At 63.8% G+C, this 26209-nt stretch overlaps 2 protein-coding genes across 8 annotated transcripts; both read left to right on the top strand.

Annotated features, from left to right (window-relative positions):
• The first annotated feature begins 1696 nt into the window (after positions 1-1696).
• PPP6R1 (protein phosphatase 6 regulatory subunit 1) lies at positions 1697-22603 on the top strand. 5 transcript variants are annotated; one of them, XM_045987069.1, is made up of 25 exons: positions 2306-2542; positions 6237-6386; positions 10120-10352; positions 10597-10783; positions 10869-11006; positions 11123-11188; positions 12506-12618; positions 12768-12881; positions 13230-13392; positions 13483-13635; positions 13820-13954; positions 14362-14426; positions 14514-14629; positions 14729-14814; positions 14919-15008; positions 15080-15177; positions 17539-17596; positions 17679-17860; positions 20234-20364; positions 20454-20634; positions 20726-20796; positions 20926-21007; positions 21357-21467; positions 21549-21620; positions 21723-22603. In XM_045987069.1, exons 3-25 carry the CDS (start codon positions 10126-10128, stop codon positions 21724-21726), a joined length of 2643 nt encoding a protein of 880 aa, XP_045843025.1. In that variant the 5' UTR covers positions 2306-2542; positions 6237-6386; positions 10120-10125; the 3' UTR covers positions 21727-22603. The 5 variants fall into 5 exon arrangements, with proteins under 5 accessions (XP_045843026.1, XP_045843025.1, XP_045843027.1 ...); XM_045987071.1 differs by lacking the exon at positions 2306-2542 and adding an exon at positions 3467-3487; XM_045987070.1 differs by lacking the exons at positions 2306-2542; positions 6237-6386 and adding an exon at positions 1697-1834.
• Positions 22604-23264: 661 nt separating this feature from the next.
• TMEM86B (transmembrane protein 86B) lies at positions 23265-25662 on the top strand. 3 transcript variants are annotated; one of them, XM_045987129.1, is made up of 4 exons: positions 23265-23324; positions 23929-24027; positions 24247-24490; positions 25024-25662. In XM_045987129.1, exons 1-4 carry the CDS (start codon positions 23280-23282, stop codon positions 25404-25406), a joined length of 771 nt encoding a protein of 256 aa, XP_045843085.1. In that variant the 5' UTR covers positions 23265-23279; the 3' UTR covers positions 25407-25662. The 3 variants fall into 3 exon arrangements, with proteins under 3 accessions (XP_045843085.1, XP_045843084.1, XP_045843086.1); XM_045987128.1 differs by having other exon boundaries at positions 24244-24490; XM_045987130.1 differs by lacking the exon at positions 23265-23324 and having other exon boundaries at positions 23911-24027.
• The last annotated feature ends 547 nt before the right edge of the window (positions 25663-26209 follow it).

Here is a 26209-nt window from a genome sequence, read left to right as displayed (position 1 = left end):
CCACCCCTCAGTTCCCGAGCTTATGTGTTAAAATAATATGGCAGCTGTGCGATCATAATGGGGAGGAAAGCAAGCAAAATGCTAAGACGGAAGAACGTGACAGATGAAAAGAGGACTCAAGGAACAAAAGGACATGCCCCACAACAGCTTCAAGTTGAATCACAAGTAGGAACCTGGGTCCATGTTAAAACCTCAAAGATGAAAACGTAAGATTGGCAAACTAAGGAAACAGGACAGTGGTGAGTTGTTCAGGGAATATTTGCTCCTTCCCATTCCACCCGAGAGCAGGAGACTCTCCCATCCGTGGGGTGTGGAGTGCAAATGCCGCCCCACGGCTTTGGGCATGAGCGAGTGTGATGTGCTTTCACCGACGGGTGGTGGCAGATGCCCTGCCGTGCTTCTGCTTTTCCTTATGGCCTCGGTATCCTAGACACGGGAGCAGAGCCAGCCTTGCCACCCTTCACAAAGGCAGCTCGAAGCTGCGAGCCCGGCGCAGGCTGCCCAGGTGGTGACTGTCACACAGCTGCAGGTAGCTGACACAAGGACCAAAACCCGTCCCCTGCCACAAATACACTGGAAATAGCAAGGCCCGGAAGAGCCAGGTGAAAATGACCAAGATTATCGAAGCGAAGACATGGGAAGGACAATGCATAACTGGCAACCCTGAAACAGAACAACCAGTACAGGAAGATGTCCTCAACCACTACTCCACAAAATGTCTCATTGATACAAGCAGTCGGTCTGCGGGTTAAAACATGGAAGGTGGGTCAGTATGCGCACTCGGTCGTCCGATCCTTACAGCGGGCCTGTAACGTGGGCAAGGGGGACACGAAGCCGGGAAAACTGAAGCAACAGTAAGACACGGCCCCGCCAGAGGCGTGCAGGTGGGACCCGAGTCCGCGCGCCGCCCGGAAGGCGTCAAGAACTGCGTGGGACCAGAGAGCGGAGCCTTGGCTGGAGAGAAAACCCGGTCTGGAATACCCGGGAGCTGGACCCGGCAGCCAAAGCCGGACTATAATTGGACGAGACGGAGGAGCGAGCAGGAAGAGAAATCCTGGAGCAGGATTTCCTCTGGGCTTTGGAACGGAGTCACAGAGAAAGGCTGGCAACGCGCAGTTGCGGCGGCGCACAGTGGCGCCTGCGCGTTGGGTTGTCTGGGTTTACTCGGGGAGAGACCGTTGGCCTGAAGCAGCACAAGCGCGTCGGCACTGAGGGCCCGCGGGGCCGGGAGGTGGGGGGAGGGGCCGGGCCTCTGCGCGCACGCGCACTACCGGGCCCGCACCGGGACGGCGGCGGGTGGGCGGGGCTTCCTGCGTGCCCCTGCGCTAAAGGATTGTGGGATAGTGGCGGACGGAGCCGGGCGTCGGAGGCCCCGAGCCGACTGCACTGCCTGAACACCCAGCGGGTTCGGGGGAAGGCGCGGCCAGGGAAGTGGGCCTCGGCTTCCGTCGGCCGCTGCTCAGCCCTGCGGCCTGTTCGGACTGAGGAGGCAAAAGTCTTCCCTAACCGGCCTTTGCTTTCCCGCGCGGCGCCGGGCCGGGCCGGCCTGGGCGACTTCCCCGCCGAGGGCCTCCGCGGGCCTCGCGACCGCGCTGACCTCCCCGCGCCCCCCGGCCGCCGGCGAGCTCCGGACCCCCGCTTCCGTCCCCCGAACCCCGCGGCTTGGCGCACCTGGGCCCCCCCCCCAGGCCCGAAGGCGCGTGCGCGAGCCCCCGCCGCCTCCCCCCGCCCCCTCATACCGGGCCCCTCAGCAGGGGCCGGAGCCGTCGGCGGCGGGGCGGGGGGGGCGCCCGGATGAGCCCCGAGTGCGAGGAGCCGCCGCCCCCCCGCGCAGGTGAGCAGCCGCCGCGGGGTCCCCTCGGCCCGCCGGACAGACACCCGCCCCCAGTTCCTTAGTCTCCCGGCAGCAGCCCGCCTTCCCTGGCTCTCCTCCTGTCCGACTTCCCGTGCTCGGATGCAGCCCCCCCGCCCTGGGACGTCTCCACCGTTTCGTCCCCGGTCCCCTCCCCGGGAGCACCCCCTTCCTGCTCTTCGCCTCCCCGACCCGGGCTCGGGCTCTAGCAGGGCAGTGGGGCTCTCCCTGCCCCCTGCCCGGCTGAGCGTGTGCGGGGGACTTGCCGTGAGGCCCGGTGGCGGCGGCGGGAGGGGACACAAAGATCTCGCCGGACAGTCACAATTAATGGTGTTGTGATGAGGTAGCTCAGGGCCTGCGGGCAGCCGAGGAGGGGCCGGTGAGACCGGCGGGGCGCGGCGCTCGCTGTTTGGGCGGACGGTAGGCTTGACAGATGGAGAGTGGGAAGAGGGGCCTTCCGGGCGGAAGGAACAGCACGTGCAAGTCTCTGAAGGTGGGGACCCGGGACTGGGTGCAGGAGCTTGGGGAGGCGGGGACCTCGGAACTACTGCTTGTCCAGACCTTTGAATGACCCCTTCCGGTTAGGGTCCTTCCTTGCGCGCTCTTGCACACCCCGGTGCCGGCGCCAAGGCCCTAGACGGGACGGGAACACCGGAAGGCAAGATGTTTCTGGAAGGGAAGCTGTGTGAGGTATGGTGTGGGGTTTGGAGTTGTAAAGAAACTTCAGTGGGGTGTAGACGGGTGCTGACGTCGGTGCTCTTCTCCTGCCGTGGCTCTGGGGCTTCGGCGGGCTCTGGGTGGGAGGGGGGGCGGGGGAGCCTGTAGCAGAATGCGAGGCCTAGGGCGTGCTCCCGATTGGGAGCTCTGACGGTGATTGCTGGGGTTGGCGCTGTCTATTGCAGCGGTCCTAGGGCGGATGGTGCCCCCCAGGGAACATTCGGCAGTGGCAGGAGACGGTGGTGGTTACTCCCGGTCCCGGGTGGGCAGAGGCCTGGGGTGCTGCTGACTGCCTACAGTGCACAGGACTGCCCCCCACTGCAGCATTTTCCAGCCCCAGCCTCAGTAGTGCTGCGGGGGAGAAACCCAGCTCTCTCAGCGGCTGTGTGTTCTGAGTTCTGTATTTTGATTGACTTTCGTGTTTTCCGTGATTTTGGTCGGGTCCCCCGCTGTTTCTCTGCATTAGAGGAGAACCTGCTGGTTCCCTGCCCCCAACCTCCCTCCCACCACACACCAACCCTTTTTTTTCAGTATCTGTGGGAAGTGACTTTGGCAGGTCACTTTCGCCTTCTGGACTTCACTTTTTTGTTAATTCAACAAGTATTTCTAGCTGCCGGCCTGGCCTTCTGCAGAGGGAGGCAGGTGACAGGAGAGGCGAATCCTGTCACAGCACGCAGACGCCGTCCTAGGGTGACCACGGAAGCTGTGGGAGCGTGGAGCAGGCCCCCCACGCAGTCAGGGGAGGCTTCCTGGAGGAAGTGGTGTCTGTGCTGAAGCCTGAAGGACCCAGGAGGAGCTAGGCAAGCTTGAATAGCTGGAGGGGAGGCAGAGGGAGCAGCCAGCCAGGGCAGCGCTCGAGCAGTCAGGTGTGGTGTGGCGGGAGTGTTGAGCGCCATGCGGGTGGCCGCCAGAGATGAGGTGAGATAGGCCCGGAGCTCTGGTGAGGAGGAGAGGCCTTCCTGGCCTCCCTGGCGCACCGGCTCCCTGGGGCAGGCCCAGCACGTGGGGAGTGGGGACACGCCCTCCTTTCCAAGCCAGAGCTCTGGTTCTCTTTGAACCCTGTTTTATAGGTCTTCCCCTGGGAGGTGTGGTCCACCAGTCCCCGTGAGGTGTCTCCCAGATGAGGACACTGAGGATCGGTGCTGGTAGGACCTGGTCCAGGGCCACAGGGACCTCATTTGGAGGGGCAGGGCTGGACCCTCGGCTGCTCTGACTTCGGATCACCCTGAACACCGAGTCTGCTTCTCTTGGTGTTTCAAGTGCGGTTTCAGGGTCTCTTCTTTCCCTTTCCTCCTTGGAACCTGTACCTGATCCAGGAGATGGTCCCCTGAATATGAGCTCTCAGGCCCCTCCTCGGCCCTTGGCCTGGGGTCTGCAGTTTGTTTCCTGATTACACCTTCCCTGGGTTGGACCAGAGCAGCCACCTCCCCTGGGAGACTGCTCTGGGCTGTCCCCTAACTGGGTATCCCTCCCAGGCTTTCCCAAGTCATGGGAAAATCCCAGCTCATCGTCGTCCGTGGCTCTGGCCAGGTCTGCCCTTTGTCCTACATAGGCGTCCTGCTGCCCACCTTGCTGTGGCTGTGCTGGGTTCTGCATCTAGCAAACACACCGGTCCTCCTCAGAGGGAATTGGGTCGCCATTACTGTTACCCTGTCCTCGGAATCCAAGTCCCCTACCCCCTTCCCAGACTTGGTAGAGACCTGACAGTTGGCTGGGGGGCTTGAGGGAGGTGGTCTCACTGTCTTTGGGTCTGTTGAGCCCTGTGAGGGGCTGGGGCCAGCCTTTTGGTGGCGGGCTCTCTCCCCTCATAGGGCTCACGTAGCCCGGGCCTCATAACAGCAGCCTGTGGGCCTGTGATGGCTGAAGGTGGCAGCCCAGGCGGCCACCCTGGAGGCCCTCCCAGAGGCCTCTGTGCCCTTGACCTCCACTTCCGGGTGCTTCGGGGCCAGGGCAGGCGAGGAAGAGGTGGAAGATGAAGGACCTGCCCATGGGCCCCCCGGCAGGCGGAGTCGTGTCTGGACAGACACAGCGGTGGTGGCGGCCACAGCAGGGCCACGGGTCCTGCACCTTGGGAGCTATAGCCAGACCCCTGCTGGGGCCAAGACGGGGGCCGGCCGCTCTCGAGAGGGCAGCTGGCGTCAGAGCCTGACAGCGACCCAGCAGAGCAGGGAACCCACGGGGATGGTGCCAGGCGGCGGAGGCAGAGGTCGTTCTCTTGTTTAATGGCTTCCTTTCTCGCTTACGGTTTCCCCTTCTTCCGTTTGCAGCCAGAGTCATGGTTTTCAAACTGCCACTGAGAGCCAGCGCTAGTCACTTCCGCTTTCTTGAAGCTTGCTCAGAGTTGCCTGGGGCGGGGGTGAGGGTGTGTGGGGCATCCTCCAGCGTGTTTGAATGACCCGTGTGGCTCAGGCAGATGGAGGGGCAGTCCTTTTCAGGGTCCTTGGTGTTTAGAGCGGTCACTTCAGGTTCGTGGCTGGCTCCTGCCCTCCTGCTAGGGTGTCCGGGCTTCCGCGCAGTCAGGGGCACCTGCTTGAGCTGGTGGTCCTCGCAGCGTGGCCCCATTGCACAGATGGGGATGCCAAGCCTGGGCCGGGTTCACCCCATTAGAGCATGAGAATGGAAACCCCCCTCCTGTCCGTGCTCTTCCCAGGGCTTCCAGCAGGTGCTGCTAAGTGGGACGAAGGGCTTGGCCATCAGCACTTGTGACGGTGTGTGCATTTAGTTCTCACGTATTGGCATCTCTGCTCCGTGCAGAGCCTGCGAAGTGATGGTTGTGGGGTCCCTATACTGCTCGCTTGCATCTGACCCTTGCAGCCTTCTCCTGAGGGAGAGCTTAAGGGGCTGCCTGGGTCTGGGGCCCCTGGAGCCTGTACCCCACACCACGCGGCACCCTTCTATCTGACTGTGGGTGCCCCCTCTCCCACGCCAGGTCTCTGGAAGGCCTGCTTAGGGAAGGAGGCCCTGCCTGCTGTCCCAAGTGGGCCTGCTGTGGGGGCTCGGGGTGGTGCCTGGGGGCCAGGGCCCTCTAACTAGGTGCTTTGAAAGTGGGCGGGTCTCAGCGCTGAGAAGTTCCGCCTATAGTCAGGAGAGCAGGCAGGCGAGAGTCCTGCTGCTGCCTCTCGGTGGCTGTGGCTCCATCCCCAGGGGCCCCTGTCTCCACGGCTGTCATGTGGGAATCATGATCATGCTTCACCTCCTCATCTCGGAGACTGGGAGCCCGTGTGGGTGCACAGGTTTTCAGGAGGCTTAGGCTGGGCCCTGTGCCCACCCTCGGCCTTGGTGCCCCCCGCCCTTAGCTTGGGGACACTGGGAGGCCACCGGGGTGGGTGGGGAAGGGGAACCGGGATGCGCTTGCTGTGCCTCAGCCCTTCTGGCAGCTGCTGTCTTGTTGGCTTGGGCTGACTGGGACACACAGCAGTATCTGGGCCCAGCCCTGTCACCGCAGCCTTGGGCAACTTTGGTTTTGTTTTTGGTCATGGTTTTTGTTGAGATGTCATTCGTATGTTGAGTGATTCATCTGTTTAAAGCGCACAAGTCAGTGGTTTCTGGTGTATTCTGAACTGTGCAGCCATCACCGTAGTGGGTTTTTTTCACTGAGGTATAATTGACAAAATTGTGTACAAGCAATTTCAGACCTTTTTTTTTTTAAACATGCTTTTCCCGGAAGAAAATCCCATACCCGTGAGCAGGCACTCCTCACCCCCAGGCTCCCGCGGCTCCGTCTGTGGATTTGCGTCTGTGGATTTGCGTCTTCGGACAGTTCAGCGGACAGAGTCTGACCACACGCCGTCCTTGGTAACTGCTTCGTTCACTCTGTGTAGGTGGCCTTTTTTTCTTTTTTTTAAAGATTTTATTTATTTATTTGACAGAGAGGGATCATATGTATGCAGAGAGGCAGGCAGAGAGGGGGAAGCAGGCTCCCTGCTGAGCAGAGAGCCCGATGTGGGGCCTGATCCCAGGACCCTGAGATCATGACCTGAGCTGAATGTGGAGGCTTTAACCCACTGAGCCACCCAGGTGCCCCTAGGCGGCCTTTTGAAGCCTCTGGTGTCCTCATTGAGCATGAAGGTGTCGGGTGTGGGAGGAGGTGGAGTGCTTGCTCGGCAGAGCTCCCTGTGGCTCCTGGTGGTGGCTACCCCTGGAGGGGGTTCTGGAGGTGGTTCTGGTCCCTGCTTCGTCCTGCTCAGGACCTGTGCCGGTGCCGGCCACCAGTGCGTGGAGCATGAGCTCTGTCACGGCCTTGTCGTCAAATGAGGGGGGATGTCCATCAGCTGTGGAGGGGTTTCTGGGGAAGGTCTGGGGTCCAGGCAAAAGGAGGGAGTTGCTGGCGTGCAAAGGAAGGTCGCCGAGCACCTGAGGATTGGGGGGATGCTGTTGGCTGTGCTTCTGGGGCAGTGGTGCTCCCTGCCCCCTCCATCCCTGTACCGTCACCCCCCCGCCGGCCTCGTGACCTGCTCCCTCCTCCCCCAGCCACCCGCATGACAGCGGCTTACGAGTGGCGAGGGGGTAACTGGGTGGGAGTCATGCCCTGGCAGGAGTTTCGCCTGCTGCCTCCGAGGGGCAGGGGCCTCATAACATGTGGGGGTGCAGATGGGGTGCCCTTCTACTGGTATTTCTTTTTTTTTTTTTAAGATTTTATGTATGTATTCATGAGAGACGCAGGGGGTTGGGCAGAGGGAGAACAGGCTCCCCACTGAGCGGGGAGCCCAGTGGGGGACTCGATCCTAGGACCTCGGGATTATGACCTGAGCCGAAGGCAGATGCTTAACCATCTGAGCCCCCCAGGTGTCCTCTGCTGGTATTTCTGAGTGAGACCTGCATACGATGTTGTGCGCTTGGAGCTGTCCTGGCACTCCTGGCAGCCTAGCGAGGACGGTGGTGCCCGTGTGGACCGTTGTCTGGTCGGGGCATGTGCGCGCCGTGCAAGTGGATGGGTGTGGGTGGTAGATGGAGCTGGGGCCACAGGATGGTGGGCATGTGCTTGGCAGGAGACCCCGAGGAGGAGGAGCCCGGGACTGGGGCGTCCCAGGCAGGCGAGGCAGCCAGAGCCAAGTTGCTGAGAAAAACCCAGGCGCAGAAAGGCTACTGTATCCGGAGCCGGTGAGGGCAGCCAGGCAGGATGCCGAGGCGTGGGACTGTGGAGGGGTGCCCTGGGCATCTAAGCACAGACCGGGGGCATGGTCAGGGCCCAGCACAGCTCTGCCTGGATGCCTTTGCAGCGGGATGCGGGGGGGATGTGGAGAACACAGAGAGCACAGGGCAGACTGGAGAGGGACGGGCTGGTGGGGGAGGCTCGTGCAGGTGGAGAGAAACCCCTGGATTTCTGGTGGCTGAGTGACGCAAGAGGGGGCTGGCACAGTGGGGGCCCAGGCCTCGGCTTCCTCCCTGAATTCAGAGGAGTCTCTTGACTAGTGAGGACCAGGAAGGAGCCGGCCTTGAGCTACGGGGAGGTGCTGGTGGGTCAGAGCCCCGGCCCAGAGCCCTGGGGCTCTGGGAGTGTTTGTGGCGGGGCCTGGGTGGCCGGTGCCTCTGTGAACCTCTGCTTCTGCACCCAGGAGACTGTGAGGCGGGCCTCTGTGCCTTCCGCATGGATGGGTGGTTGGGCTGGCCCGATCCTGAGAGCGTGGCCGGCACCATAGCCAGCGCGACCTGTGTCCATCATATGTCTGGCGTCATGGTTGTATAATGCCAGGAGGCTGGGATGTCCAGCATGGTGGTGGGGTGGCGATGACACGCAGGGACCTCCTCCGGAGAGCTGCCGGCTGGGGAGGCACAGCCCAAGATGGCAACCCCTGGACACCATGGGGGGAGCTGGGCTGGAGCTTGCTTGGGGGCTGGTTCCCGGTGAGGCGGGCCTGCAGAAGGGTCCCGCAGGAGTGCAGACTCGGCCAACTCCGCCGGCAGGCGTGGGACAGTGAGCGCGGCAGGAGCTGGAGGTCCCCTAAGGGGGCCTGGAAGGCTGGCTGGGTCCCTGGGGTCTCGAACCCTTTTGGGCTTCGAGGAACCCTGAGGAACCCTTTTGGGCTTTTGGCCAGGAGTGAACATCAGGCACTGTGGTTTGTGTTTCAGAAAAGTGGCCAACCTGGGGTGAAGGGTGTAGGGATAAGGGGCGGGTCTCTGTGGGACGGGATGCGTTGGCCTGTGGGATGTCCCCACCGGCCCCGCCAGGGCCTGGTGCCTGCTGCTGTCCTCCATGACTGGGAGTCCTCTGGTCCACCTGCCGTCGTACTGGGCCAGGATCCGGGCTCCCAGAAGACTCAGAGCTGTTGTTGCTGGTCACGGAGGGTGGAGAGGACGCTAGGAGGAGCGCTGTCCCCTGCGGAGGCCAGAAGGGAGAGCTGGCGGTGGGGGCTCAGAAGGCCAGTCCTGCCCGAGGTCACACGTGTCCCCCCACTCTGCGCTGGCTTTTAGTCCTGACTGCTCCCTGCGTCAGAGCTGCTCTCTGCTCCAGGCTGGTGTTCCGTCTGTGGCCGACGGGTTTTCCGTGGTCGGGGTGGTGTGGGGCAGTCAGGGTGAGGAGGGCATCTAAGGAGAGAGATTGCTGTCCGTGGGTCCAGGTGGTACCCAGGGGGCCCTCTCAGTCTGTCCCCTGTGGCCTCTGCCTCATGCGGTCTTCACAAGGCAAGTGATGCATGTGAGCTCTGGTCCACGCCTGCATGGTGCTGGCGAGCCCCCAACTTCCCTCCTGGTGGGTTGGTGACAGCCCCTCCCAGGGGCACATGGGTGCTGTGCACGGTGGACGGAGAGGGTGGGGAACAAGTGGCCTGGGAGCTGGATGGCACATGCAGGGCGGGCCTCGCAGGTGGTCTGGACTGGGAGCCTGTAGGCCTCCTCAGAGGAGCGGCTGAGTGTGTGTGCAGAGCTGGTTACCTGTGCTGGGGTGGCCCGGGCAGTGCCTCCATGCTGGCTGGGGAGCAGGGTGCAGTTCTGCAGGTGCTGGGGGACAGCCTTGGCCTCCTCCCCACTGAGTCACTGACTGTGCTGGTTCCTTTGGGCCCCAGTCAGTGGCTGTTCTGAAAGGCCCCCTCCCCCACTTTTCCTCTTTTTTGTCCGGCCACTAGATGGGGGGTGGGGTGTGTTTGTGTGTGTATATGTGGCATCCAGGCAACGGCCACGGCCTGGGGACATCTTAGACTTCCCTCTGTCGGTGTCCCACACCCCGCATGGGGCATGGTGATCTGCTGGGCTGGACGGCAGCCGGGTGCTGGCTACCGTGGGGCATTGGAATTTGTTCAGCAAATATGGATTGAAGTGAATCTGACGCTGGAGATTTCAGGATGAGCACCGCTCCAGCCCTGCCCCGGGAGGGTCCCTGCCCAGATCGGGGACAGAGGACACAGGCCCTGGAGGGGGACAGGATGGTGATGGCCCTGCTCATTGCTCTCCTTTGCGGGGTCTGGGGGCCAGGAGGTGGTCAGGGCAGCTGGCTTCTGCCAAGAAGTGATCCCTAGCCTATAGGGGGCCCCTCGCACTGTCAGGGTGGTCTGAGCGTGGGGACTGAGGTGGAGGGGTGGGGCAGGCCAGAGTGTGACAGGCAGTCCTGCCCTCAGGGCGCCATGTTTTGGAAGTTTGACCTGCACACGAGCTCACACCTGGACTCGCTGCTGGAGCGGGAGGACCTGAGTCTGCCCGAGCTCCTGGATGAGGAGGACGTGCTACAGGAGTGCAAGGTCGTCAACCGCAAGCTGCTGGACTTCCTGCTGCAGCCGCCGCACCTGCAGGCCATGGTGGCCTGGGTCACCCAGGAGCCACCGGCCAGTGGCGAGGAGCGGCTGCGCTACAAGTGAGCCCCTGCCCGTCCGGCCCGGGGCTGCTGGGACCTGCTGCTCCCGGGAGGGGGTGCCTCCCGGCGGGGCTGTGGGGCCTGTGGCGGGGGAGGGGTGGGCGAGGGATGAAGTGGGGTTTCAGGGAAGGTCGTTGGGGACGGGGGCCGTGGAGACCCCGTGCGGGTTCTGGCAGGAGGCCGTGGGGGGCAAGGATGGCCAGCCTGCTTCCCTTTCTGGATGTGAACCCCCCCCTCCTGCCAGGTACCCCAGCGTGGCCTGCGAGATCCTGACCTCAGACGTGCCCCAGATCAATGACGCGCTGGGCGCAGACGAGTCCCTGCTGAACCGGCTCTATGGCTTCTTGCAGAGCAGCAGCAGCCTCAACCCGCTGCTGGCCAGCTTCTTCAGCAAGGTCATGGGCATCCTCATCAACCGCAAGACGGACCAGGTGCTGCCCCGGGGTGGGGCGGGCAGGCGGGGGGCACAGGCCCCAGGTCCTGCCGTGTGACGCCTGCCGTCCCTCCCGTCCCCAGCTCGTGTCCTTCCTGCGGAAGAAGGACGATTTCGTGGGCCTGCTGCTGCAGCACATCGGCACCTCGGCCATCATGGACCTGCTGCTGCGTCTCCTCACCTGCGTGGAGCGGCCCCAGCTGAGGCAGGATGTGGTCAACGTGAGCATGGGGCCGGGGAGAGTGGGGGCTGGGGCCGGGGGCCAGGGAGAGTGGGGGCCGGGGCAGGCCGGGGGCCGGGGCCGCGCGCAGAGGCTCACCTCCCCTCTCACCTCCAGTGGCTCAATGAGGAGAAGATTGTGCAGCGGCTCATAGAGCAGATCCACCCGTCAAAGGATGACAATGTGAGTGTCCCCTCAGGTGTCCCGCCTGTGGCCCGGCCTCCTGCCCCACTCTGTACTTCACGCCACCCTGAGCCCCTCCCTCCCCGGAAGGTGAACTCAAGGAGGAGGGCAGTGTTCGGTGCTGTGTGTGCCCATCCTTCCAGTCTCTCCGGACAGGGCTCCTGCGCCCGCAGGAACGTGTCTTATGAGCCAGGAGCTTGGTCCCGTGTCTCTTGGTAGGATGGGGGTCTGGCGGGGGTCTCAGACTCCAGGCTCCAGCCTGGCCCCCCTCGCTGCCAACCTTCCAGGGGCCCCTTCCCAGCTCCCTTTCCGTGCTCCCCTGCTGACTGGGACCTGGCCGCTTCCTGAGGCTCCTGTGGCTGGGCACACCCTGCTCGTCCCTCAGCGAACCCATGCAGTGGCCTCACGTTCTTGCTGCAGCCCGGGGGGGTCTTGCCTTGTCTTCCCGGGCTGCTGGCTTACAGCGCAGAGGCCCACAGGTGCGGGTACTTAGCCCAGGCATCCGGCCAGTAGCTGAGGACCATGCAGGCCCAGGGGCAGGGGACCAGGGGTGCCTGTGACGGGCTCTGAAGTGCAGCCTGTGTCCTGGACGGTTGTGGGGTCTGCGCAGGTGGGCCCTGCTGGCTGCCCTGTTGGCTTCGACTTGGAGATCTGCTCCCGTTTTTCCCTTGTGTTTCCCCGAGCAGCTTTGCTGAGGTAGAGCTTACACACCGTGTGGACTAGCTGTTCAAACGTAGCGTGCGCCGGCTCTTAGCGCAGTCTCAGAATTGTCCGGTTATACCACCTGGTTTGGGATCATTTTTTCGTACTCCCAAAAGGAAAGCCTGGGTCCTTTAGTTCTCACTGTCCATTCCGCTTGTGAACCCCCAGCGCCCCCAGGCTGCGCTCTGTCTGGGTTTGTGTCTGCTGTGTTTGCCGTGTAAATGCAGTCACACCGTACTTGGTGTTCCTGTCTGGCCTCTGCCTCAGCCCCGATGTCCCGCATTCACTCAGGTGCTTTCTCCCCTCCTGAGGCTGAGGCGTGTTCACGGTAGCCTCTCTGCTTACCACTCACCCGCCAGTGGACATCGGGGTCAGCCCTCCTCGGCCTACAGCACATGGTGTGGAGTGTGGGAATGTGTCTTCTCCGAAAGCTTTCCTGGGTTTCCCGGTTCCTTGCCATCTCTCCTCTCCTGGTGTTGGGTGCCTTCTGTCCCTTCCCTCGGCACCCGCGTCCCTGTGTGTGCACGACCCCCAGCTCCCTTGGGGCCCCGAAAGCAGGATGCTACGGGCCTGGCAGCTGGGCCGGCGTCCTCAGTCCTCTTTCTGCCTCCGCAGCAACATTCCAACGCGTCCCAGTCGCTGTGTGACATCATCCGCCTGAGCCGCGAGCAGATGATCCAGGCGCAGGACAGCCCGGAGCCCGACCAGCTGCTGGCCACCCTGGAGAAGTGGGTCTGCGGTTCCCAGACCCAGGGCGGGAGGCTGTCTGGGGCGCCTGTCTGGGGCGCCCTCCCTGTCGTTGTCCCACCCCGCCCCCCGCCACCCTGTGCGCCGTACCCCGACCCCACGCTTCTCCCCGTCCTGGCCCCTGCCGCAGGCAGGAGACGATCGAGCAGCTCCTGAGCAACATGCTGGAGGGGGAGCGAAGCCAGTCTGTCGTTGTGAGCGGGGTCCAGGTGCTGCTGACCCTGCTGGAGCCCAGAAGGCCGAGGTGAGGGGGACAGCCTCCCCGGCAGCTGCGCCGTCCCTCGGAGCCCTGCCTTTCTGTTCGGAGGTGAAGGTTGTGGGGGCGTTGTGGGGATGTGGCCTCTACAGGTGGTCTCTCTTCTGGGAGGTCACTCGGGGTCCTGGGGGAGGAGTCCTCTGTGCCTTTCTGAGGCCCGCACACCGCCCGTGGCTTTGAGCTGCCTGTGTAAACGCATGGCTGTCCAGGCGGGTCGTTGCCCGGGATGATGGGACCTTGCGTGCACGTGTCCAGAAGCAGCTGTTCCCTTCCTTCCCGGAGTGCCGCACATGAGTGTGTCCCGCACACAGCCCTGCTTCCTGTCCCCTCCTGCAGGTCCGAGTCTGTGACCGTGAATAATTTCTTCAGCAGCGTGGATGGGCAGCTGGAGCTCCTGGCCCAGGCGGCCCTGGACAGCACCACGTCCAGTGTGGGCGTCCTGCACGCCCTGCGCCCGCGGCTCGGCCGTTTCCACCAGCTCCTGCGTGAGCCCCCGGAGGTGGGTCGGGGCTGGGGGGCCGAGGAGGCAGGGCAGCGGGGAGGGTGGCCCGTGGTTCTGGGCGGCGCTGAGTCTCCCCTGTGCCCGTAGCTGGAGCCGCTGCAAACTACGTGGGGCAGCCTGGCCCCGCCGCTGGGCAACACCCGGCTGCACGTGGTCAAGCTGCTGGCCAGTGCGCTGAGCGCCAACGATGCGGCTCTGACCCAGGAGCTCCTGGCGCTGGACGTGCCCAACACCATGCTGGTATGGAGGGCGGGGCTGCAGGTGCTCTGGGCAGGGGTGTGGAGAGTGAGGGCCCTGAGCAGGGGTGCGGAGGGCAGGGGCCATGGAGAGGGACCTGGGCAGGGGTGTGGAGGGGGAGCCCTGGGCAGGGGTGCTGGGGCGGGGGTATGGGGGGCCTCTGGTGCCAGCCTGTGCTGCCCCCCAGGACCTGTTCTTCCACTACACGTTCAACAACTTCCTGCACGCCCAAGTGGAGCTGTGTGTCCGCGCCGTGCTGAGCACCGGGTCTCCTTCCGACAGTAGCCTCGAGATCCCTGCCCCAAACCCCGCGGTGAAACACGTGCGCTGGGGCTCCCAGATCCCCCTCCCTGTCCCCGTGGGTCCCCATTCATCCCCCTGTCCTGCTGCCGGTGCTTGCCAGGCAGCTTCACGGGTGGGGGGGCCAGGCGTCCAGCCTTGTCCTTAGGTCTGTCCGGGAGAACGGGGGATGCCGTGCAGGTGGGTGGAGAGACGGGGTGTCCTCTGGGCTGAGGCCGTGGCGCACGAGCTGTCCAGCCCGTGGTGGCTGTGGGTGTCAGTGGCCAGGGCTGTGTGGAGGGGGGGTCTTCGGGTTTGCTGTGTCGGTGGAGGTGGGGTGGAGTGAGCCGGGATGGCGGTGGACAGAGCCTGGGGGCTGGGGCTCGGGGCCAGCTACAGCGGGTCTGGGGGTGCCCCGGCCCTGCCCCAACGCCCGTTCTGCTCCCTCAGCTCCTTCAGCAGTGCCGCCTGGTGGAGCGCATCTTGACCTCCTGGGAGGAGAACGACCTCGTGCAGTGAGCGCTAGGGGCTCTGTCTGCGTGGGGGGCAGGGGGACCGAGGCGCGCGGGGTCATGTCCATCTATCGCTCTGATCTCGCCCAGGTCTGCGGGGGGCCCCCGCAAAGGCTACATGGGCCACCTGACGAGACTGGCCAATGCCCTGGTGCAGAACACGGAGAAGGGGCCCAATGCCGAGCAGCTGGGGCAGCTGCTGAAGGGTGAGGGACAGGGAGTGGCCGGCCCCGGGGCTGGGGGCGGGGCACGCAGGGGTGCAGGCCGGGGGGCCCCTCACGCCGTCTCTCCCCCGCACCGAGCAGAACTGCCCAGTGAGCAGCAGGAGCAGTGGGAGGCCTTCGTGTCCGGACCCCTGGCGGAGACCAACAAGAAGAACACCGTGGACCTGGTGAGGCGCCTCAGCCTTCTGTGACGGTCTGCCCTCGGCCGCACCTGCCCGCAGCCGCACCCTCCCTGGCCTGGTCCTCACCCCTGCCCACCGCCCTGCCCCAGGTGAGCACCCACCAGCTGCACTCCTCCAGCGACGATGAGGACGACCGGCTCAAGGAGTTCAACTTCCCGGAGGAGGCCGTGCTGCAGCAGGTGGGCTGGGGGGCGGGGCGGGGGGCCTGTCCTGCCTGCCCCCACCTGCCCTGACCGCCACCCCTCTGCAGGCCTTCATGGACTTCCAGATGCAGCGCATGACCTCAGCCTTCATCGACCACTTTGGCTTCAATGACGAAGAGTTTGGGGAGCAGGAAGAGAGTGTGAAGTGAGTGTGCCCTTCGTGGGAGGGCGGGGGCCCTTGCTGGCCCCCGGGCACCTCCCGCCAGCCTTCCCGTGTCCTCCCTGCTCCCCCCATGGCTTGCCTGCCAGTCCTGGCATCCGGGCTTAGCCTGGAGCGCAGCCAGCCCTGCTCCTCGGTCCCTCCTTGCGGGGCAGTGGCTGAGGGCCTGGAGGGGAGCCCGGGTTGGGGCTGGGAAGGAGGTGGCCAGGCCACGGTCTTGGGGGGAGCTCACCCTGAGAGGCCCTGCGGGAAGGGCCATTGGAGCAGAAGAGGTTACTCTGAGGGTGTCGATGATGCTCTGAGGGAAAGAGGAAGGACCAGCAGAGGGCAGGACAGGAGCTTTCCTAATGTGGCACTTCGGGAAGCCAGGGGAGGAGGTCCAGGTAGCCCCTTAGGGGCAGGTTCCAGGGACAGGCAGTTGGGGCCTCAGCTGCTCCTGGGGTCCTCGTCAGCATCTACTTCATCATGGTACTTGTGCGCTGGGCACATTTCGGGTATCTTCCCATCGTGTGTCCACCATCCCTCTCGGCTCAGGGCTCAGGAGCCTCCTTACAGCTGGGGAAACCGAGGCACGTATGAGAGCGGATCGCCCCTGTGCAGCACAGTGGTCAGCTGCTGGCCTGTCTTGTCGGACAGGGGTCCCCCTTGGGGGCAGTCATGAGCTCTGTGTCTGCCAGGGCTCTGCTCAGCCCGGTGCCCGGTGTGTGGATGGCCCTAGAGCAGACCCCGCCTGAGGAAGGACAGACCGACCGTTGGATGGGTGCCGTGGGCACAGCCAGGCATCCTCAGCGATGAAACTGTTGCCGCCTCTGTTTCACAGTTCCCAGTGGGGTTAAAAATTATAAAAACCTCGGGTGCCTGGGTGGCTCAGTGGGTTAAGCCTCTGCCTTCGGCTCAGGTCATGATCTCAGGGTCCTGGGATCGAGCCCTGCATTAGGCTCTCTGCTCGGCAGGGAGCCTGCTTCTCTCTCTGCCTCTGCCTGCCTCTCTGTCTCCTTGTGATCTCTGTCTCTCTGTCAAATAAATAAATAAAAATCTAAAAAAAAAGAAAATTAAAAACCTTATAAAAACCTCGAAAGGCATGAAATGTTCTAGAATGGAAGGTAGGTGAGTATTTTTATAGCTTTGGGGCTGAAGATCTGGCCCTGTGGGACTCATGTCCCCAGAGTCGGCCGTCCCGCCCTGACCTGTGGGTGGCGCTTGGCCCAGCCCGCTCTGGGCAGCTCTGTGCGGTTGCGTTCCTGGAGGAGAGGCCGAGAGGACACGGTGTGGGAGCTCGGCCGTGTGGTATGGACGCCGAGGTGACCCTCAGCTTGTTGACTCGCGCTTGTCCGTGGCCCTTTGTGGCCAAGTGTCTCCTGAATTAGACAAACGATAGAATGCAGGGGCAGAGTGTGGATCCTCACCCAGACTGACAGCGCCCCTGGAGGACGCGAGTCAGGCTGTGGAACGAGCAGCAGCCGGGTTCTCGTCGGCAGTCCTTGTCCGTAGTTAGCGGAGGAATTGTGCTTCTCTGAGGCTTTCCCGGAAAGTGGAGCCCAGGGAGCTGGGTGTCGGTGGCCCCCGTGGAAGACTGCGGGTCGCCCTGCCCTTGGGACCTTGAGTCCAGGATCCCAGCCACAGGCCAGGCATCCTGGGGGGGCGAGCTGCATGTGCTGTGGCCTCACGCTTGGCGGATGGGTTTTCGCGACACAGTGAACCGTGGCCGGCCGGTCTCCCCTGTTCCGTGTGCACGACACTGCAGGCTCGGTGGAGACGGGCTGGATGACAGCCACATCCCGGTCATGGCCCGTGGTCTCTGTCATTGTCGTTTCTTGGACTTGGAGGCCCGGAGGCCTAGGGACGTGTGGAACAGAGGTGGGAACAGACTGCTGAGCTGTGCATGGTTGTGACTCGATTCCTGGCTGCCGTCCCGATGGATGACGGCCCTGTGAGCCCTGGACCCTTGCTCCTAGGGGATATGGGTGCCTGGATGGTCGCCTTGTCTGGGTAGATGCTGCCTCTGTCTCCGGTCCAAGAGAAGCAGGCAGAGAGGAGACGAGCTCTGTGGCCTGTCTGGGGCCACCCAGCTAGTTGTGTGGATCTGAGGCTCGCGTCCCCTCAGGCACCCCTGTGCGGGCAGAGACGGGCGGGCTGCGCGTCTCTATCGGACCTCAGCCGCCAGCCTGCCAGTTGAGCAGCCGGACGGATGCCTGGGATGGGTCACAGGCGCCGATGGGAGGCCACAGATAAGCTGTAGCCCGTCAGCGGGTTTGCAGCTGCAGGCCAGCGTGCAGCCGGGGTGTGCTGAGCGGACATGGGAGGAGCTGCCGCTCCCTCCTCACTGCCCCCTTGCCTCTCTCCTAGCGCGCCTTTTGACAAGACCGCCAACATCACCTTCTCCCTCAATGCCGACGACGAGAACGTGAGTGCTGCCCGTCCCTGGTGGCGTGGCGTCTGGGGTAGAGGGGGACGCGCCGCTGACCGTGCTGCCCTGCACCCTGCAGCCCAACGCCAGCCTGCTGGAGATCTGCTACAAGGACCGCATCCAGCAGTTTGACGATGAGGAGGACGAGGAGGAGGACGAGGAGGAGGGCCAGGGCTCTGGCGAGTCTGACGAGGAGGATGGTGCCTGGCAGGGCAGCCAGCCAGCCAGGGGAACCCGCCGGGGCCAGGCCCCGGGCATGCGGTGAGTCTGAGACCTGCTCAACCCCAGTGCGGGAGGGAAGCGGGAAGGAGGGCGTGTTCCCGCTCAGCTGAGAATCTAACCGCTTGTGTGCGGTGGGAAGTCGGTGCGTCGTTGACGTGCGGCCGGCCCCGGCGTGCGTCTGTCCACCACTACCACCCACCTGCCCTCTCTGGTCAGCTCGCACTCGGGGCTTCCCATCCGCCCTCTGTCCCTTCCTTCCAGTGACAGGAGAGCTGGCGGAGTGTGGGTGAGCTGCCGCCCGCTCTTCTATGCCTGCGGTGCCGGCTGGCCCCACGGCCGCCGACTCAGTGGGCTCTGCCCCGGCGGCCCAGACTGGTGTCGCCATCCGATCTCCCCCCCCCATGCCGCTGTGCCCCTGAGGCTGGCACAGGCCTGCCCTGTCCCCCTCGTGAGTCCACAGCCCTGGCAGCTGGGCTCATGTGTCACTCCCGCCTGCTGGGTGGCCAAGCCAGTGAGCCCAAGGTCACGGTTCACCCTGCGTTCTCTCTTGAGTGCACGCTCGCTCTTGCTTTTCTTTTCTTTTCTTTTTTTTTTTTTTTTAAAGATTTTATTTATTTATTTGACAGAGATCATAAGTAGGCAGAGAGAGTGAGAGGGAAGCAGGCTCCCTGCCGAGCAGAGAGCCCGATGTGGGACTCGATCCCAGGACCCTGAGATCATGACCTGAGCCGAAGGCAGCGGCTTAAACCACTGAGCCACCCAGGCGCCCCTTCTTTTTTTTTTTTTTTAAGATTTTATTTATTTATTTGACAGACAGAGATCACAAGTAGGCAGAGAGGCAGGCAGAGAGAGAGAGGGAAGCAGGCTCCCTGCTGAGCAGAGAGCCCAATGCGGGGCTCGATCCCAGGACCCTGGGATCGTGACCTGAGCCGAAGGCAGAGGCTTAACCCACTGAGCCACCCAGGCACCCCTCTTGCTTTTCACTTCTTTTTTTAAAGATTTTGTCAGAAAGAAACAGCACAAGCAGAGGGAGTGGCAGGCAGGAGAGGGAGAAACAGGCTTCCTGCTGAGCAGGGAGCCCGATGTGGGGCTCGATCCCAGAACCCTGGGATTGTGACCGGAGCTGAAGGCAGCTGCTCAACCGACCGAGCCCCCCAGGTGCCCCATGCTTTTACTTCTTGATGCTGCCTTGAGCGAAGGTCGTGCGTGTGCTCTGGCGTGGGGTCCGGTCTCCTGCATGTGCGATTGCCGCCATCCCAGCACCTGTTGTTGGAGACCCCGGCCTCTCCCCACTGAGGGCACCTGGCTGCACGTGTGGGGCTTGTCTTCTGTCCCCTCGGAGCCCGCTAGTCTTTATGCCGGGACCTCCCTGTCTCCGTATCTGTCGTAGTCAGGTTTGAAGTCAGGAAGTGAGTTCTCCGACATGGTTGTCTGCTCAGGGTCCCTGGAGATCCCGTGGGACTGTTAGCACCAGCCCGTTAACTTCAACAAGGAAGCTGGTTGGGACTGGGAGGACTTACCCTGAACCTCTAGGTCAGCCCGGAGACCTGGGAACCATATTCCGTCTTCCAGTCCCTGAGCGTGGAACGTCTTTCCGTTTACTTAGGTCTCTCTTAGAGAATAAGCTTTGTGCTTCCTTTGTTCAAGTTTTTCCTCCATCTTTTACGTAAGTGGAATTTTGAGATTGTCGCAAGTGTAGAGAAATAACAGTGGATGTTCGTACGTGGACGTTGAGCCCTGCGGAGCTCCCTCACTGTGACAGTTAAGGGGTTCCTTGGGGTCTCCTGGGTGCAGTCAGGCCACCTACTAACAGGGTCTGCCTCCTCTTCCAGTCCAGATGCTTTCCACATCGCGGTTTTGCTTCCTTGCACAGCAGCGCAGTCCTGAGCAGGGTGGCGAGCAGACCCTTGTCTTGCTCCTGACCTGGGTGGGGGGCGGCTGGTCTTCCCGCACAGACGGGGTGTGGGGGTTGTGGGTTTGGGAGATGGCCCCTTCTCTCCCGTTTGCTGAGTGTCTTTCTCGTCAGCTACGTTCGGTGATGTGCACGTGGGTCCCTTTCCCCGCAGTGACTAGAAAGACCGCACACGTGGTGTGCTCAGCCCTTCCTCAGTTGGTGGCCACGTGGGCCAGGTGGACCTTCCCCGGCTTGGGCCCTGCGTCAGTCCACGTTTACACTGCGGGTGCGGGATTTTGCTCTCGGTCCCCTCACGCTTGTAGGCAGAGGGAGAGCGTCCTGTCGGCCCTCAGGAGGAGCCCTCAGGATGAGGCGGGCTCCTGGTGGAGGGCTGCCACCTGCCTCCCCATGCCGCACACCCGGCGAGGCCCTGACTGGTCTGTCCTGTGGCTTCCCCACTGTCCCCGCTCGTCCATCCCTTGTGTCAGCGCAGCCGCTGATGGGTGGTTTCCGGGCAGGAGCGGAGGCAGCACAGACAGCGAGGAGGACGACGAGGAGGACGAGGAGGACGAGGACGACGGCGATGGCCGTGTGGCTGGTGGGGGGGCCAGGCCCCCCTCTTATCCTGGCCCCGGCCCCCAGCCTCTGGGTGGGTGAACGCACAGGGTGGGGGGGTGATGGGGTGCACACAGGCCGTCTGCCTCCTGTGCTCACTCTCCTCTCCTCACCCCTGCCCAGGCTCCAGCCGGACAACCGCCTTTGACCCAGTGCCTACAGACGCCCTGACTGGCCCCCGAGACTCTGGGGAGAAGGAGCCGAGCTCTGGGCTCCTCACCCCACATGGGTCCCTTGGCGTCCCCCAGGACCTCCCCGCCCTGAGCCTGGCCGGCCCTGCGGCCCACTCTGCCCCGCAGCTCAGGTGAGGCCCCCAGCGGGCACCCGGGTCCTGGGTCCCTCGGGCTAGAGCGCGGACCCCAGCTGGCCCTCGGGCTGCTTCTCTCGCACCCCAGGTCTCAGGACCCCACGTCCCCTTCAGCACCTCAGGAAGCCCCAGATGGCAGTGAAGTAGCAGAACCCTCGGGTGAGCCGGCCAGCCCTGCCCGCTCTCCCTGTTGTCCCCTGGCTTGCGTACCTGCTGTGGGCTGGGGCAGGGCGCCTGGCTGGCACCATGCTCTCTGAGCCTTGCGTCTCCTGGCCTCTCTCCGCACAGCCCCCTGCCAGGTCTTGGTCAGCGTCGGGGACCTCCAGGCCACACTCAGAGGGACACGCTCCACCTCCAGCTCCTTGGACAGGTGACCAGCTGGGACCCCTGGTGGGACCCCCAGGTCTGCACCACTGCCTTGGAGCCTCGTAGCAGTCGAGGGTCCGATGCTGTGCCCATGCCCACGTGTGGGTGCCCTAGAGGCCCCGGAACCTGGGGCAGCCCGCTTCACCACAGGGGCAGAAAGGCTTCCAGAAGGGGGCAGGCAGCGTGTGGAGCCCGCGCCCCAGCCTTGAGCTCTTCCTGCTTGGGGTGGCTCCCTGGGTCTTTGATGGAGGGTACTACCCTGGCCGTGGGCCTCTTCCTGTGGGCACAGGGGGTGTAGGGGTTAGGAGGGGGTCGGTGATAATGACCCTGCTGGTGCCTGCGCCCCCACACAGTGCAACCGGAGACCCTGCTACCTCGGTCCCAGCCCCTGGGGCCTGCCAGCACCCCCAGACCACAGAGGGGGAGAGGAGCCCAGAGCCCTCGGGGCCCCCCCAAAGCCAGAGGTGAGCACAGGGCAGCCTCCCAGGGCAGCTGGTGTCCTGGGGGGGAGGCCCTGACCTTTCTACGTTCCTCACCCCCTACAGTGCCCAGGCCCCTGAGCCACCTCCGATGCCCAACGGCTCTTCCCCAGGAGGGCCAGCATCCCTGGGCTCCCAGTGAGTGGCAAGGGTTGCGTGGGTAGTGGGGGTGCTGGGGGGCAGGTGGGGGGCTTTTGGGGGCAGTGGTTTCCTCATGCAGGTTTCCCTCTTGGTTCCCAGGTAACTGCCTGGTCCTGGTGGTGGCGGCTAACTCCTCCGTACTCCACGTGGACCCTCCAGAGTTGGGGCAGGGCGGGTCCCACAGTGGCCCTGTTGCCCCATCACCCCTCCCCACCCTGTCCGCCCCTGCGTGCTCTCCTCTGGACTCCCAGGAGCCTGGCGCCTGGGAGACAGGCCCTCGTCCACCCCCATTTGCACTGAGAAAAGAAATTATGGAGTTTCGTCTCCGAGAATAAAGAACAGAGTTGAGAAGAGAGAAAGGAGAGAGAGAGAGAGGACCTATATTATATATTCTGTATGGAGACAGCGAGCCGGTGGGTGGAGAGCCAGGAGGAGGCCCGGCCGGGCGGGGCAGCAGGGGGGACCTGCATCCCCTCTCTGGGGGCCGTTGGGGTCCGGGCCATCCCCACGCTCCCCTCCCGCCACACCCGAAGCCTCCGGTGCAGTGCCCACACCCGCACTCGGCTCAGGCCCACCTCCAGGGAGGGCCCGAGTGGGGGCCGTGCCTTTGCCCAAACCCTTGCCCTGGACCCTGCACTTTGACCCAGGCTGGGAGCTAAAGGACCCTCTGCCTCGCCCTGCTGGTTCTGTGGGAGCTGGCGGTCCCCGTCCAAGGGGGTCTCTCGGTGACATTCCCGTGGGGCCCCAATGCACTCACTGAGACCGCCCCCTCTGTACCTCCCACAGACCCCCGGGGCGGGGGGGTTGGCAGGGGTCTGGCTGGGGTCCCCTTCCCATGCCCAAGGGTCTGGGGTCCAGCCCAGCTGCCAAGTGACCTTGTCCCAGCTCCCTCTTCCCAGGCTGGCGTGAGTGTGTGTGTGTTCGTGCCGAGCTTCTATTTCGTATTGCAAATATAAATAAATAAAGACCGTTTAAGATTCCTGCTCAGACTGTGAGTTCTGGGGCCGGGGCCCTGGGCTGTCAGTGGGGCAGGCCCTTACCTGTGCCCTGCCTCGGGCCTTGAGTTCTGGGATCTGGGGCTGGGGTACCTGGGCTGTCCCTACACCCTGGCCTTGGGCCTTGAGTTCTAGGACCTAGGGCTGGGGCCCTGGACTGTCCCTGCACTCTGGCTTTGGGCCTTGAGTGCTGGGATCTAGGGCTGGGGCCCTGGACTGTCCCTATCCGCTGCCTCGGGCCTTGAGTTTTGGGACCCGAGGGCCGGGGGCCTGGGCTGTCCCTGTGCTCTGGCCTTGGGATCCTAGGCCTTTCCTCAGTTCCAGGGTGTAGCCCTCAGGGTGCAGATGGGCTCCTGGACCTCCATGTTCTGCTGAGGGTGGGGTCACTTGTGCTCAGAACAGGAAAGAATGGCCTGGGAGGAGGAACAGAGCCCTGCCCAGTCTTGTCTGGGGCCTGGTCCCCACGAGCTGTTTCCTGGGGTCCCCTTCGTGCTCCTGGCCCTGTGTGTCCTGGGTCCATATACCTTCCAGGAGGTGGCAGGCCAGCCTCCTGCCTTGGGGAGGGTGACATGGCTGGGTGACCTTGCGGAAGTGATATCTCCAGAGCCTTGTCTCCTGCGGTGGCACCGTGGGCGCCTAGGGGTGGCCAGCTCCCCAACATATGTGGGCACATGGTAAGCCGTTCCTGCCAAACCTGGAGTCACAGGTGGGCCGAGGGTGCTCGTGGGATGCGCTTGTGAAGCCGCGGCCAGCGTGCCATGAGGACCTCGCCGGACTCCGCACTAGCACCTGTTCCCTTGGGGGATCCGTGGCGGGGGGGGCCGGTGCGGATTGGTGGAGGCCACGTTGGGGGGGGGGATTAATGGCCAGAGCCCAGGAGGCGCCCCTGGGTGGCCTGCTGGGGAGACAGTGGGTGGGCGTCCTTCCCTGTACCCTGGCCAGGGCTGACCTGACCTTGGGGCTGATGGCGATCACCACCAACCCACCGCCTCCTGCCCCAGAGTCCTGGGTGCAGGGGAGCGTGTGGGAATCCCACACCGGGTCCCTCTCGGTGGGGGGGGCATGGGACGACGGGAGGGGAGTGTATGACCTCATTCCTCCTGGGCAGCTGAGGGGAAGCCCAGTTTGGGGGTCAGGGTGCTGGAGGGAGGAGGGACCCCATGTGCCCAGTGGGCACCTTATCAGTGGTGCCAGGCGGGGCCATCCCCAGGGCGGGGGCAGCATCTCCCTGGGCCCTGTTATCAGTCCCAGAGTCCACAGGACGCTCCTCGGGTTAACGTGTAACCACGCGCTGTCCCCTCCACCCCCAGAGCCACCCGTGCCCACATAGGCACCACTCTGGGGGGTCAGTGGCCAACATGGGCGCCGAGGAGGAGGGTCTGCCCGGAAAGCCTTGCTCCTTAGCCCAAGTGAGAGACGCCAGGTGTGGGAGGGGGTCGGGCCTGGGTGCTGGGGAACCCGAGCAGCCTGCGGGAATTGGGGGGCCCTGTCCTCAGGAGGCTGGGCTCCCCATGGGGCGTGACTCGGGTTCCTGGGTGGGGATGCAGCAGGAACCCCCCGACCTGAGTCCTGGCTGCGGGGTTCCTGCCCCCCGGGGACTCGCTGACCCCCCTTTTCTCCCAAAGCAGCTGCGCCTGTGCCTGTGGTTGAGCCCCTTCTTTGTCACCGGTGCTGCCTACTTCCTCCTCTGGATCCCTCAAGACCAGCCGTCTTGGGTCGGCGCCCTCGTCAAGTGCCTGCCGGTGCTGTGCCTGGCGGGGTCCCTGCAGGCTGCGCGCGGGGGCACCGGCCACCGTGTGCTCCTGCAGGGGGCCCTTCTGTGCTCAGCCGTGGGTGATGCCTGCCTCATCTGGCCTGACGCCTTCCTCTCTGGTGAGCGGACGGCCCTGGGCTCTTGTGGACCCCCGGCTGGACACTAGCCCCGGCTCTCACAGAGCCCTCCTTCCCCTTGGGGGGTCGGGCCGCAGGGTCTTAGTAGAAGGTGTGAGGGGCCTAGAGGGACAGAGCAGGGCTTTGGGTGCTGCGATCTGGAGTAGCTGGTTGAGGATGGCCACACCAAGGAGTTCCCGTCTTGAAGAGGGCACAGGAGCCCAGGCAGGGGACCAGCAAGTGCAAGGGCCCTGGGGTGGGCAGGATGGGTGGGTGGATGGAGCCAACTGGGGAGCAGAGCGAAATGGGGAGCTGGCGGGCAGTGGCAAGTGGAGTAAGGATGGGATGCAAGTGTGCATCTTAAGGTCACTCTGGGGCCAAGGGCAGGGAGAGGGGAACCCCTGCAGGGAGGCCGATGGGGGTGTGTGGCCGGCGGGGGGTGTGGCCTGCCGTGGATGCTACCGCTGGGCACTCCCTCCCCTCGGGCTCTGCACCGGAGGTGGCCACCAGGGAGTGACAGATCCTGTCTCCTCTAGGCGTGGCTGCCTTCACCGTGGCCCACCTGCTCTACCTCTGGGCCTTCGGCCTCACTCCGCTGCGGCCCGGCTTCCTGCTGCCCATCGCCCTGGTCTCTGTACCGTACTCTGGCATCCTGCTGCTCCACCTCCCAGCCAGCATGGTCCCGGCGCTGGCGGCCTACTCTCTGGTCCTGGCCTCCATGCTGTGGCGCGGCCTGGCCAGCGGCGGGAGCATCCGCGGGGGGGCCCTGCTCTTCGCGCTCTCGGATGTGGTGCTGGCGTGGGACACCTTTGTCCGGCCGCTGCCTCATGCCCGCCTCGTGGTCATGACCACCTACTACACTGCCCAGCTCCTCATCACCCTGTCGGCCTTCCGGAGCCCCCAGCTCAAGACCCACTGACCAGGGGCCCGCATGGACCGGCGGTGCCCCGCGGCCTCTGGCAGGGCCCCTGCAGACCCCAGGCTCCTGGACTCCTGCCTGCAGATGCCTGTGCGGCTCAGGACCCATGAGAACCGTCTGTGGAAACATCCACCGCCGATTCCCCGCGGCCGCCTTCCCTCTGCTCTGACTGCAGCCTCCCACCCGCCTCCCCTGGGCGCCCCCTTCCCTGCGGCCCTGATCTAGTTTGAGCCCAAGTAAAGCGGACACTGAAACAGCGGCCTCTCCATTATTTGGGGGAGGGGCCTCGGGAGGGCTGCTCACAGAAAAGAACAGCAAAGCGTTCTTTCTTATTTTTTAAATTTTAATTGTATTTTAAAAAATTTTTTAATTTATTTGAGAGAGAGAGAGGGAGACAGCAAGAGAGAGCAGGATCAGGGGGAGCAGCAGACAGAGGGAGAAGCAGGCTCCCCGCTGAGCAGGGAGCCGGATGCAGGCTCCATCCCAGGACCCCAGGACCATGACCTGAGCTGAAGTCAGATGCTTAGCGACTGAGCCACCCAGGTGCCCCTATTTTTTTTAATACATGTATGTATTTGTGTATGCATGTACGTAGAGAGCGAGCAGTGGGGAGGGCAGAGGGAGAGAAGCTTAAGCAGACCCCCTTGCTGAGCACAGAGCCTGATATAGGCTCGTTCTCACGACCCTGAGATCACAACTTGAGCCAAAGCCAAGAGTCTGCTTAACTGACTGGGCCACGCAGGTGCCCCTTTTGTTTTCTGAAGCCACCAAGGTCTGTTGGAACTGTTTTCACATGTACGATT

The sequence above is a fragment of the Meles meles genome, chromosome 19, assembly GCF_922984935.1.
Source record: "Meles meles chromosome 19, mMelMel3.1 paternal haplotype, whole genome shotgun sequence".
Lineage (NCBI taxonomy): Eukaryota > Metazoa > Chordata > Mammalia > Carnivora > Mustelidae > Meles > Meles meles.
This window is presented reverse-complemented; position numbering and strand designations above follow the sequence as displayed.

Excerpts from the sequence above, each read along its gene's own strand:
- PPP6R1 (XM_045987070.1), top strand. The coding sequence starts at position 10,126 with ATGTTTTGGAAGTTTGACCTGCACACGAGCTCACACCTGGACTCGCTG. Across the intron at positions 11,189-12,505 it reads ACCCGTCAAAGGATGACAAT|CAACATTCCAACGCGTCCCA; the intron begins GTGAGTGTCCCC and ends CTGCCTCCGCAG. Across the intron at positions 15,009-15,079 it reads AGGAGGCCGTGCTGCAGCAG|GCCTTCATGGACTTCCAGAT; the intron begins GTGGGCTGGGGG and ends ACCCCTCTGCAG.
- TMEM86B (XM_045987128.1), top strand. The coding sequence starts at position 23,280 with ATGTGGGCACATGGTAAGCCGTTCCTGCCAAACCTGGAGTCACAG. Across the intron at positions 24,028-24,243 it reads AGCCTTGCTCCTTAGCCCAA|CAGCTGCGCCTGTGCCTGTG; the intron begins GTGAGAGACGCC and ends TTTCTCCCAAAG. Across the intron at positions 24,491-25,023 it reads GCCTGACGCCTTCCTCTCTG|GCGTGGCTGCCTTCACCGTG; the intron begins GTGAGCGGACGG and ends TGTCTCCTCTAG.